Source organism: Salvelinus fontinalis, chromosome 11, assembly GCF_029448725.1.
Source record: "Salvelinus fontinalis isolate EN_2023a chromosome 11, ASM2944872v1, whole genome shotgun sequence".
Lineage (NCBI taxonomy): Eukaryota > Metazoa > Chordata > Actinopteri > Salmoniformes > Salmonidae > Salvelinus > Salvelinus fontinalis.
In genome coordinates this window covers 29,867,434-29,881,112 of record NC_074675.1, presented here as the reverse complement: position 1 = coordinate 29,881,112, position 13,679 = coordinate 29,867,434, and the positions used below count along the sequence as shown (strand labels likewise).

The 13,679-nt window shown below is 39.6% G+C and overlaps 1 protein-coding gene across 2 annotated transcripts; it reads left to right on the top strand.

Annotated features, from left to right (window-relative positions):
• The first annotated feature begins 2,039 nt into the window (after positions 1–2,039).
• Positions 2,040–7,905, top strand: LOC129865477 (ubiquitin carboxyl-terminal hydrolase 47-like). Of its 2 annotated transcripts, XM_055938314.1 has the most exons (12): positions 2,040–2,113; positions 2,865–2,962; positions 3,079–3,175; positions 3,300–3,415; positions 5,467–5,537; positions 5,664–5,795; positions 5,895–5,981; positions 6,131–6,259; positions 6,502–6,630; positions 6,737–6,774; positions 6,886–6,920; positions 7,091–7,905. In XM_055938314.1, the coding sequence occupies exons 1-12, from the start codon at positions 2,079–2,081 to the stop codon at positions 7,243–7,245; spliced, it is 1,122 nt and encodes a 373-aa protein (XP_055794289.1). In that variant the 5' UTR covers positions 2,040–2,078; the 3' UTR covers positions 7,246–7,905. The 2 variants fall into 2 exon arrangements, with proteins under 2 accessions (XP_055794289.1, XP_055794290.1); XM_055938315.1 differs by lacking the exon at positions 2,040–2,113 and having other exon boundaries at positions 2,886–2,973.
• Positions 7,906–13,679: the final 5,774 nt, after the last annotated feature.

Here is a 13,679-nt window from a genome sequence, read left to right as displayed (position 1 = left end):
TTTTGAGTATGAAGAAAAAAGGGAAGCTGCTGAGATTTATCTGTGCTTTTTCCACAACGTGGGGTGTGTTTTGGACCAACTCGTAAAAAAGCTGATGGAAACAACGCTCTGCATATTGACAAGTGGTTTGATTTCTCACCAGAAAATGTAATGGTAAAACTGAAACCGATCGGCCTCTTTAAGGAGCTCTCCTTCACTGACCTGGAGCAGGTGGTGGTTGCCCTCAAAATGACAGAGACAGTCAGTATGGACCAACTCTATGAAAAGTTTTGTGATATAAATACCTTGATCTGGGTAGACTGTAAACTCTCCTTCCAGACTCACATTAAGCATCTCCAATCCAAAGTTAAATCTAGAACTGGCTTCCTATTTCGCAAACAAAGCCTTCTTCACTCATGCTGCCAAACATACCCTCGTAAAACTGACTATCCTACCGATCCTTGACTTCGACAATGTCATTTACAAAATAGCCTTCAACACTCTACTCAGCAAATTGGATGCAGTCTATCATAGTGCCATCCGTTTTGTCACCAAAGCCCTATATACTACCCACCACTGCAACCTGTATGCCCTCGTTGGCTGGTCCTCGCTACGTATTCGTCGCCAAACCCACTGGCTCCAGGTCATCTATAAGTCTTTGCTAGGTAAAGCTCCACCTTATCTCAGCTCACTGGTCACCATAGCAACACACACCCATAGCACGCGCTCCAGCAGCCTTTCCTTCCAGTTCTCTGCTGCCAATGACTGGAACGAATTGCAAAAATCCCTGAAGTTGGAGACTTATATCTCCCTCACTAACTTTAAGCTTCAGCTTACCGATCGCTGCAGTTGTACACAGCCCATCTGTAAATAGCCCATCCAACCAACTAACAACCTCATCCCCATATTTGTTTTTGTTTTTCAGCTCTTTTGCACACCTGTATTTCTACTTGCACATCCTCATCTGCACATATATCACTCCAGTGTAAATTGCTAAATTGTAATTACTTCGCTACGATTGGCCTATTTATTGCCTTACCTTCTTACTACATTTGCACACACTGTATACAGATTTTTCTATTGTGTTATTGACCGTACGTTTGTTTATCCCATGTGTAACTCTGTGTTGTTGTTTTTGTTGCACTGCTTTGCTTTATCTTGGCCAGGTCGCAGTTGTAAATGAGAACTTGTTCTCAACTGGCCTATCTGGTTAAATAAAGTTGAAATAAATAAAAAATGAAATACAGAAAAAGAGATTAACATTATTGACAGTGCTGCAGCTGAAACTCAAAACTACTGAGAAAGTACCCCAGAACTCAGGTAGGCAGTTAAAACTATCACACAAACACACACATCACACTCTGAGAATTGACCGTTGGCTAATTTAATGGTTACACACTGAACAAAGAAACTTGTATTGAGTATAATTTGATGAGAGTGAAACGTGCAGTACCCCAGAACTCAGGTAGGCAGTTAAAACTATCACACAAACACACACATCACACTCTGAGAATTGACCGTTGGCTAATTTAATGGTTACACACTGAACAAAGAAACTTGTATTGAGTATAATTTGATGAGAGTGAAACGTGCACAATGAATGTGAAATCAATTCAAATGAACTTGATTATAATGCTGATATGTGAAGTTACCTTTTTATTTAGGGAACAGTATGAGCACCATAAAGACAAGCAGCTGGAATACTCATGCCTCTTCTCCTTTTATGGGATCCAGAAGGAAGATTGGAAATGTCTACTCTACTCTTCTATCGTTTTATTTTTCATTCTTTTTTTATCGACAATTCGCTACATGCTCTATAATCTCCCTTAGACATTTTATTTGACCTACACGTTGTGCTTCATTAAATTATATATGTCTGTGTGTGAGAAAGAGGGGGATCATTTAATTAGGAATTGGAATACTAATTTAATAGGATCTGTTTGGGGATATACATTATTAATAACAACTCTCAATATTTGTTAGAATTTTTTCTGTTGCCCGTATACAATACGCCACATCTGGCCACATTTGCGTATTACTGTAGATTTCAAGTGAGGTAAGGTGAATCTAAATCGAAACTGAAATTTTGAAAAACAAATATGTCGCACTTCTCTTTCTCGAAGCTGAAAAATCGGTAAGTTGTTGGTACGCTACAGGTTTTTTTGAGTGTTATTACAGTGCTAAAATGTACATGAAACTAACGGAGTAATCAAGTCATGAAATCATACCGGTATATACAGTAGGTATGGTAGGACGCCTGCTGTCTGTTTCCAGGATTTATTTCAGCCCTGCTGAAGCTACTATTCATGTAGGTTATTCATGTATGCGTGCATATTGTTGTGGCGAATCTTCAAATATTTGGAATTTGAATCCATATGCGAGGTCTACGATTAGATTTTATTACAGACGACATTTTCCATATCGCTGTCCACAAATGAGTGTTGCTTCAGCAGTAACCTCAAAACGAAAATCCGAGCAAACGGATGTACTAAAATGAAACAATGGTGCGTCTTTACGGGTGACGGGCTGGGTTATCGAAAAAGGCCTGAACAATTATTGTAAATAATATAAAAACTCCAAGTAGCCTAGTAGCCCAGATACGGTACGACATTCTCATTGTTATTTCATAAATTATTTAGCCTGATAATACTCATAATTATATTCATAATGTGGTTATTATTGTTATTGTTGTAGTTATAGAATTGTTACAATGTTATAATTGTTATAGTGTTGTTATAATAATACTCTTATTATTAGTCTATTATGTGTTTGCAATAAGGTAGGCCTAAATGTATTTTTCCAAATCAAGGGGTATATACATTTAAATCTAACAGATTATGGCTTTAATGTTTTCTCTGTTAACATACATTTTTTTGATTATTCAGACATGAAAAAATTAATTCCAAGGAAAATCATCCAAAGAAAAAAGGATGTGACAAAGGCATCGTGAAGAAGTTTAAAATGAAACTTGACCTCATATTTTGTAAGCAATAAGTACGTTTCTGTCTCAAGATCGAGCCATTATAGGTCTACATGCTGACACACTGAAGTGGATCAGTTATGGTACTACAATAATTCAGTATTCTTTCTTTATTTTAGACTACAATGGCTTAATTAATCAAGGAGCAACGTGTTATTTGAACAGTGTGCTGCAGGTCCTCTTCATGACTAAGGACTTCAGAGAGGCTGTGGAAAGGTTTGGCTATTTACATTTTCTGATTGAGTCCCACTTAACACAATGATTACAATCTAAAATCAATACATTAAACTAGAATAATAAGCAATAAGAGAAGCTATAGATATCACATCTATATCCACAGTCACTGTGGTCAAGATCAGAAGACTGCTGATTTTCACCTGAAAAACCTATTTAAGACGTTAAAGACAAGTGAAACTCACACGAAGGACATCTTATCGATACTGGGCATTGAAAATGGTGAGTTTGCTTTTGATATTCTGCTGAGAATGAGTATATATTTGACCTAACTTTGATAAATATACAAGTGCTCTAATAGCATTATAAATTCAAAAATGTATAATACATTCCATTCCTGCAGTCAAATGACCTAGTGGCCTCATGGGTGGAATGTTATTCATATTTTTAATAATTTCATAATTATCGAACATTTAAAAAAGAAAATGCCTAAAATCCGGTGTTTCTATGACAAATATATATACAGTGACCTCCCGAGTGATGCAGTGGTCTAAGGCACTGCATCGCAGTGCAAGCCGCGTTACTACAGTTCCTGGTTTGATACCATGCTGTGTCGCAGCCATCCACGACCGGGAGACCCATGAGGCGACAAACAATTGGCCCAGCATCGTCCGGGTTAGGGGAGGGTTTGGCCGCCCGGGATATCCTTGTCCCACTCCTGTGGCGGGCCCGGGCGCATGCAAGCTGACATGGTTGCCAGGTGTACAGTGTTTCCTCTGACACTTTGGTGCGGCTGGTTTCCAGGTTAAGCGTGCATTTTGTCAAGAAGCTGTGTGGCTTGGCGACGTTGTGTTTCTGCAGCATTAAAGTTCAACAAGAACACAGTGGCCTCCATCATTCTTAAATGGAAGAGGTTTGGAACCACCAAGACTCTTCCTAGAGCTGGCCACCCGGCCAAACTGAGCAATCGGGGGAGAAGGGCCTTGGTCAGGAAGGTGAACAAGAACCTGATGGTCACTCTGACAAAGCTCTGACAGAGTTCCTTTGTGGAGATGGGAGAACCTTTCAGAAGGACAACCATCTCTGCAGCACTCCACCAATCAGGTCTTTATGGTAGAGTGGCCAGACGGAAGCCATCTCCTCAGTAAAAGGCACATTTGCCACAAGGTACCTTGTGGACCTTAAGGACTCATACCATAAGAAACCAGATTCTCTGGTCTGATGAAACCAAGATTAAACTCTTTGGCCTGAATGCCAAGTGTCACGTCTTGAGGAAACCTGGCACCATCCCTACTGTGAGGCATGTTGGTGGCAGCATTATGCTGTGGGGATGTTTTTCAGCGGCAGGGACTGGGAGACTAGTCAGGATCGAGGGAAAGATGAACGGAGCAAAGTACAGAGAGATCTTTGATGAAAACCTGATCCAGAGCGCTCAGGACCTCAGACTGGGGCGAAGGTTCACCTTCCAACAGGACAACAACCCTAAGCACACAGCCTAGACAACACAAGAGTGGCTTCGGGACAAGTCTGAATGTCCTTGAGTGGCCCAGACAGAGCCCGGACTTGAACCTGATCAAACATTTCTGGAGAGATCTGAAAATAGCTGGGAAGCGGCGCTCCCCATCCAACCTGACAGAGCTTGAGAGAATCTGCAGAGAAAAATGGGAGAAACTCCCCAAATACAGGTGTGCCAAGCTTGTAGCGTCATACCCAAGAAGACTCAAGGCTGTAATAGCTGCCAAATGTTCTTCAACAAAGTACTGAGTAAAGAGTCTGAGGACTAATGTAAATGTGATATTTCAGTTTGTTACCTTTAATACATTTGCAAAAATGTCTAAAAACCTATTTTTGCTTTGTCATATTTTTTTTTTGAATAAGGCTGTAATTTAACAAAATGTGAAAAAAGTCAAGGGGTCTCAAATACTTTCCAAATGCACTGTATATATTTTTTTCAGTCTTCTGTGATGTATGTAAAGTATAATATTAGGATGCAAACTAAACATTTTATACATTTGAATTCTATATCTGACATGGTACAGGTGTATTCTTTTTTCAAGCTCATAACCATGTGTGTGAGGGGAATTCCTTTGTTTCAAAGTAGATTTGTTTAAGACTACCAAGAAACACTCTGTGTGACCCTGATTTAGCCCACTGCAGTAAAAGGTTAAAATATATACATACATTTGAATGAATGAAATTATAAATAATATTAGTAAAAAATATATATGAGTAAACACTTATAAATGATATTAGTTTATATAAATGAAAAAGTATATCCTTTGCATTATGACCTACCACAAGAGTGTTTTTGACTTATTGTTTTTACCAATCAGTATACAAGCAACGGGATGCTGCTGAATATTTTGAGAGTATTTTAAGCATGGTCAATCCTTATGTGTCGAAGGTACAGTATTATTTATTATTTATACCGACATGTTATTAGAAAAAACCTGCAACTGAACATGTTATAAATACAATATTTGCCATGACAAGACTTATATATTATTTTATGGCATATTTTTGCATTTAGATCTTTAAAGGACATTTGAGACACACAACGAGATGCTCAGAAGGTCATGTGACCAGTGATAAAACTGGTCCATTCTGGACTCTGCCACTCTCAATGGAAAACCCATCAGACTCTAACAAAACCTACAGTGTGGTAGGGAAAATATTCTTCAAGTATTTTAGTCATTTCCAAAGGTTTTGATTTTGCAGGGAAGGATTGTTTGTAAACGGTGTGTGTGTGTGTGTGTTACAGAGGGAAGGTTTTAAGGAGTTTTTCAAGTCTTCAACTGTCAGTGGGATGTATTGTGACCAATGCAATGAGAAAACCGATTCAACCATTGTGAGTTGTGATGTTGAGAATATTCAATCATATCAAAATCCTTAATCCATAATGGTACCAAAAGCTTCTCAAAAAGATAACACGCTTTAGACTATGGAAGGTAATGGCTATACTGATAGACTGATAGTGTGTTTGTTTTGTGTCTCCAGGCATGTAAAATTGAACATCCCCCAGAGATTCTGACTCTGCTCCTCAAGAGGTTTGAGTTTGACTACCACAGGATGTCATATGTCAAAAACGACTGCTGTGTGGATGTTCCTCACACGTTACGGACAAAGGTATTTAGAGATACTTTCTTTATAAGACCGGGTTCTTTTGTAACATTTTTCTCATGTAGGCGGCACATTTGTATATGTATTCAGGCAGTAGCACAATAAAAGGAAAACAGAGGGTTACGTGTTCTCTCATTCTCATTGGTCCTTCACCGGTCCCTACCGAAAACAGCTTCGTAAATTTAAATGGTGGCGTTATTTTTCTTTTCATGACAGACCTTTTGATTTTACTCAATGTCTCTGAACAGAACTGTGACTATGAACTCTATGCAGTTGTGGACCATGTGGGAAGTCTAAGAGGTGGACATTACACTGCTAGAATCAAGCCCTATGATGATCACAACTGGTATGTGTTCGATGACAGCTACGTCACACAGGTAAGGGATACTTCGCTTTTTAAATCTAGTATAAACCACCCTGCTATTTCCTCAACATGCATCCCATCCCTAGTTATAGTTGAACACTGCTGCTCCTCTCTTACAGCTCAATTCAAAACCATTTGAACAAGTTGAGAGTTTTAGGTAAATATAGATGTGGGTGCGCTTTATTTGCAAACTTGTGTCTATTTAATGAAGTGTAATTGTCAAATTAGGAAGGCCTTGAAGCAACTCATTATTATTCCATTACTGTAGGTCCCAGAGTGCGTACCTGCTTATGTACAGGAAATGTAAGTTAACAAATGTGAATTATCTTTTTAATCTATGTGGTTCTATTTATCCATGTCATTCATGTGATTCTACTTCTCCATAAGGTCAAACATTCTTCTATTTGATCAATCACTGTGAACCTGTGTTACTTACTTCTGTCACTCTGTCACATCTTCCCTCTGTTTCTAAGTGGATTCTCCAGATCGTCAGATGAACCATGGAACCGACCACAAAAGTTCACTCGGTGACTCAACTCCTCCCTGTTCCTTAGAGACAGGAGCCAGCAGAACAAGAGCAGAAGAAGAGAGAAAAGCTCCTGCTCCTCAAAAGAGGCAAAGACAGTAATTTTCTTGTTGTCAACTGCCTCCACATAGAACATCTCATAATGTCTCTAACTGGAACGAGAACATGAATGGTTCCTTGAGGAGAATATTTCTCTTCATCCAGGCCATCATACAACCGTAGTTCTTTAAGGGTTGTAATGCGGTCTTCCCCGTCCATCCCAATTACACTAGGGAGGGACACGGTGCCTTTAAATGGTTGGCGTTCGCACCACCTTGCTGCCTCTAGGGTGTCCCTTAAAAGAACTTCTGCTTCCTCGAAGAAAAAGGAAGAATAAATATTGAGAGTAGTGCCTCATTGGGTGATCAAGTCAAATTACACCCCACTTTCACAATACCACCATGCAAACAAAAGACACTATTACTAAAGGGGGTTTCAGTGATATCTATAACTACTCAACAAGTCCTCACAACTATTATATCTTGCCATGCATCAAGCCTTCAGCATTACACACAGTAGACTACATACCCAGTTCACAGCTCCCAGTTCGCCGTGCATTTTGTTTTCAGTATCGTCTAGAAAGAAAACAGATTGTGGTCATTAAGTAATGAAAGGGAACCTCTAGGGATGTGTGTACAAGAATGCACCTTACTTTAGCTAGTAGCCTATACAGTACCTGATCCTGCAGAGCTGGATGCTGATGTGACATGCTGTGACTTCTTGGGGGGGGGGGGGGGGTCTTCTACATCATCCTGAAATATATTGGAGGGGGGGTTTAAGTCTTTAAACATTGGTTTAAGACTATACCACTCATCATATGACACCTCCTACCTGTAGTGTGTTTTGTTTTCGCCGCCTTTTTCGATGTTTCAACCTCCCTTCTTCAGACCTTAGTGAGTGAATGACATACATTACATACATTCAATATGAAAATATATTCAGGTAAGTCTGACTATAGTGAAGCAAGTGATTTTAAGGATGCAAATGAAACGTTTTTATAATGTTCAAGACTTACGGCAAGAGGAACTAGGCACCACCATCGCCTAATTTGCTGCATGTTTTCCTTTGAAAAAGAAAATCACACAATTGGATGGGTATCCCAAAAAACCTAGGATGCTGATGGTATGTCAGGTGCTTCAGAAACTGTGCTCTGCTGATTATTGTTGCCGTGCAATAGCAACAACGAAAGTGTCACATTTCTACAACTGAAGCCACACTTTATGATTGTGAACTCTGAAAGAGAGGAATAACAGTAAAGTAACAAGCTATCAAATGTAATTAAATACACTGATGTCACTGAAAAAATAGGGCAAATATTAAAAAACGTGCATGTCAAATATATTCAATAAAGAAAGAAATAGTACCTCTGTGCCTCACTGAAGCATGACCTTTGATGTGGTTGTTGACCTTTGGTGTGGTTGTTGACCATATATTGTTCAGCCTTATATATGCAGAAGGGGCAGTGATGAAGTTGACTGCTGCTGCATTGTTTAATTTTAGGAATCTCGACCTCCAGTAACACACTAACGTGTCTCTATACATCAAAGAAAAATAAGCATAGACATAAAAAGGCATGAAGGCATAGACATAGAATGGCATAAAATAAGCAATAGGCATTTCATTATTGTATATACTATGTGTAGGCTGTGTAGACTCGCTATGTGTATCTTAGGGAATGACCGTCGGCATCAACGATACACATTTAGAGCCAGCCAAACACAACAAGGCATACATTAAAAGAAACACAGAAAATCAATGATCAAATCGATTACATAACTGTACATGTAAACCTAGGCTTACCGCTCAAGTAGGCAAATTTGTCCAAATAAGATTCCCTCATTGTAAGCAATTGCCTAGCTCACGTGCAAAAGGGTGCTATTGCTAAAGTTAATTAACTAGCTCACGTGAAAATGGGTGCTATTGCTAACATTAATTAACTAGCTCATGTGAAAATGGGTGCTAATTAACACTATGCTAACATCGGTGTGGTATTTGGTTATATGAAAATATACCACGGCACTGATATAACATGAATATTACAAAGTACATTATGCATAATGACAGTCTCACTTCCATGGTTTATATTTTTATCCATGTAGGTTAGGTTCGATTAAGATTCACTTTCGTTGACGTTGATACTTTCAATGTGAACCGCAACTTAGGTGACCTTGTAGGAGACTGGAAGGGTTCGGGTTAAACGCATTTGACTCCACCCACATTGAGCCCGCCTGAACTGCACCCTGCAGTCAGGGGATTCTTGCTCGTAGGCCTCACCCCCTTCCATAGACATACCTGGTAATTATGACCACTTCCGGAGGACGTCCTCCAACCAATCAAAGCTTTTGCAGTATGAACTGACATGTTACGCATCCAATCACAGAATTAGGATCAGAGAACGAACCTAGTGAGTTGTATTGTGATTGTGCCACAGAGCATTATGGGGGTTATATGTGTTGAGAGGCTTGGTGACATTGTAGGATAGAGGTTATGAGTAAAGAGTGATAGTTGAGCATTTTTGGGATATTATTCAATTCCAATTATTTTTTCAAATTACAGGAGACAAGAGGAGGTGTATTATAAATTGTTCTCTTGGTTTTAGAACTTTATTTTTGTATGCAATTAGTGCAATTTATTTAAAATTGCCTTGCTAACTTCAGTAGCTAGCTAGCTAAGTTACCAGCACGAGTGTGCAGTTTTCTCCGCCAGAATGGTAGAAGGGCCAACGCTGCCGAAAATGTTGTGGGCGTTTGGTTGAAGAACCCCTTTTATTCTCTGGGGTACAGGAAAAGGTGCAAATTAAAAGCGACGGTCGACCTCTGCCTGAGATGAGTTTCATGAAGAAGGATGAAAAGGTGAGGGCTTTCAATATCAACTGGTATCAAAAGTATAACGTTAGCTGGTTAACAGGGAGCCTTTCATCAGGCCGCCTGTATTTCTGTCCTTGCCTGCTTTTTGGAAAGTCTGAGCCTTGGTCGAAAAGTGGGTACGGTGCCCTGAAGAACAGTAATTGTTCAGCTAAACGAAAAAACAAAATCAGGGCGTGCAATAATTTGCTTTTAGAGGACACGACGAGAGGGAAAGTTCCATTAACAAGGGCAACTACAAGGAGCTTGCAGAGGTAATTACCCGTTATGATGCTTTACTTGCTGAACATATTGAAAGAGATTTGCGTCAGTTCAAATCTGGTAACAGGACAAAATGTGATTCAGAGTCACCGAATATACTTTTAAGTATTTTAATTAAACTTGAGCGATAAATGGTAAATGCAATTTTCGTATATACGGGTTCACTGTATCACCGCGCAGGGTAGAACAGGGAACTCTGGAATGTGCTCAAACAACAGTTTTTATACTATGACAGCTTTAGTTCCAACCCGTCCGTTAGCCTATCACAGTAGAGGCTGAGCGCGGTTTAAACTTTGCTCAGCCTATCGCTGGCATTCAGACTTGTCCCAGTCTCTTGGTGCTCGCATCTGTCCGCATCTGGTCGTTGGGTAGATTAGATCCGTTTTGTGTCTCCCCCCAGATTCTACACTCAAACAGTTCCTTATTTGGTATTGTCCAGTGTCCTACCCTCCCTGGTTGGCCTAGAGATATGCACCCCTCCCCTCTCCAGATTGACCACAGCTTTTGCATCAAGGCACTCTATGTTGCACAATCTTTACACACATACACACACACACACATCTGCATTGTTTATGTGTGTGTAACAAAACAATATTCATCTTCAAACAATATGGTAGCGGGCTATAGTACATAAACATAAATTCTAACAATATCAAACTTTCAACTGTTTTTTCTGGGATGTCGAAAACAATTCAGAAAGATTTGATAGCTTCCATCGCATAATCCATTAAAAATTAGATTAAAGAGAGCGCTTGGCGCAGCGCATTTTTTCCGTGCGCTCAGGTAGGCTTTCCACTTTCCTACGGTATTTATTTAGCAAAGATGATAACACATAATCACTCCGGACAGACACAACAAAAAACTCATGACATAAATGTTGTCAGCAGGCTACACCTAAACATTAGAAATCTGACATGCTGTATCGGATGAAAACGAGACGATTGTTCAGTCTGATCAACTGTTAGAAATTGCCTCCCGCTCTGGGACCTATGGTGCCACCAGTCTGCTTGCAGTTGTCAGTTATCGTCAGATATGTGGATGATCAGGGCTTTATTCAGGAACCTTTCTTGGGATACTTTAATGTGTCAAGTGGGCGAGATGCGCAGTCTGTGTTTGACTTCATGAATTTTAAGATGTCTGAATTTAAGTTCGTAGAGAAACTCGTTGTCCAAACCTATGATGGCAAGGCTGTAATGGAATGTATCTGCTGTTTGTATTTACAGCTAAGTCCCCTCCTGTTCCCTGATTAATAGATGATGACTACTCCACTCCACTACCTTTGTCAACTTTCTCCTGACATGAACTGAAGCCATGCCTTATGTGCCCGCTCATCCACTGGCACATTGAATGTTTCCCCTACAAGCACAGTGAGTACCCCTCTACATTTTCTCTCATTCCTGTATGTCGAGTCAATCACATACACAATCACATTATTACACATCAATGATTTTACTCCTTGCTTGGACTAACTCATTCTTAGCTCTTTTGTCTAACTGCATAGTGTGTTGTGTTATTGTTTTTTGTCTTCCCAGTCAAATCATGCCCTGCACTGAACTCAAGCCTCTGAACACCTCAACTCACCCTCACCCTCATTATTCCTTATACATGCTACATATAACATATAACTATAACCCCTAATATTTAGGTTTCAAGGTGGAGTTATTTCATCATTATCTTTAAACATAAAAAATATTTATCAAAGGTAGGCCTTGAAAAACATCCACAGGTACCTCCAATTGACTCAAACAATGTCAATTAGCCTATCAGAAGCTTCTAAAGCCATGACATAAGCTGTTTATAGGCACAGTCAATTTAGTGTTTGTAAACTTCTGACCCACTGGAATTGTGATATAGTGAAATAATCTGTCTGTAAACAATTGTTGGAAAAATTACTTGTGTCATGAACAAAGTAGATGTCCTAACTGACTTGCCAAACTATAGTTTGTTAACAAGAAATGTGTGGAGTGGTTGAAAAATGAGTTTTAATGACTCCAACCTAAGTGTATGTAAACTTCCGACTTAAATTATACAGTTGAGGAAATTGGTTGACTAATTAAAAACAGATACGGTGAGATAGGACAATCTTGCCTAATTTCCATGTTTATTCAAATCAAATTGAATTGGTTTTATACACATTTTTAGCAGATGTTATTGCGGGTGTAGCAAAATGCTTGTGGTCCTAGCTCCAACAGTGCAGTTGTATCTAACATTTCACAACAATACACACATCTAAAAGTAAAAGAATGGAATTAAGAAATATACACTACCGTTCAAAAGTTTGGGGTCACTTAGAAAAGCACATTTGTTGTCCAATAAAATAACATCAAATTGATCAGAAATACGGTGTAGACATTGTTAATGCTATAAATGACTATTGTAGCTGGAAACGGCTGATTTTTAATGGAATATCTACATAAGCGTACAGAGGCCCATTATCAGCAACCATCCCTCCTGTGTTTCAATGGCACGTTGTGTTAGCTAATCCAAGTTTATCATTTTAAAAGGCTAATTGATCATTAGAAAACCCTTCTGCAATTATATTATCACAGCTGAAAACTGTTGTCCTGATTAAAGAAGCAATAAAACTGGCCTTCTTTGGACTAGTTGAGTATCTGGAGCATCAGAATTTATGGGTTCGATTACAGGCTCAAAATGGCCACAAACAAAGGACTTTCTTCGGAAACTCGTCAGTCTATTCTTGTTCTGAGAAATGAAGGCAATTCCATGTGAGAAATTGCCAAGAAATTGAAGATCTCGTACAAGCTGTGTGCTACTCCCTTCACAGAACAGCGCAAACTGTCTCTAACCAGAATAAAAAGAGGAGTGGGAGGCCCCAGTGCACAACTGAGCAAGAGGACAAGTACATTTGTGTCTAGTTTGAGAAACAGACACCTCACAAGTCCTCAACTGGCAGCTTCATTAAATAGTACCCGCAAAACACCAGTCTCAACGTCAACAGTGAAGAGGCGACTCCGGGATGCTGGCAGAGTTCTAGGCAGAGTTGCAAAGAAAAAGCCATATCTCAGACTGGCATACATTTTGGGCAGCAGGCATGTCGGTATTGCCTCTCCTCTTTCGTGGAAAAGCAGTGAGGAAATGAAACTTAGAGTAACGTTACCAAAGAGGAGGAGGCGATTCAAGAGGGGTAACTTGGCCCAAAATCTGTCTCCACCAGCAGATGGCGTTTTTTCCCCACCAGGCGAGGAGTTATGCGTGGAGGTCAATGAGAGTGTAGAATTTGGCCAACATCAAAAAATGATGGCTTCTTTGCTCCATTAGGCTTATTTGATCGAATATAAGTTTCGTGATGGTTAGGTTGTTTCGAATGTGCTGATATAAGCATACACACATGGCATACCGGCAACTTTGAAA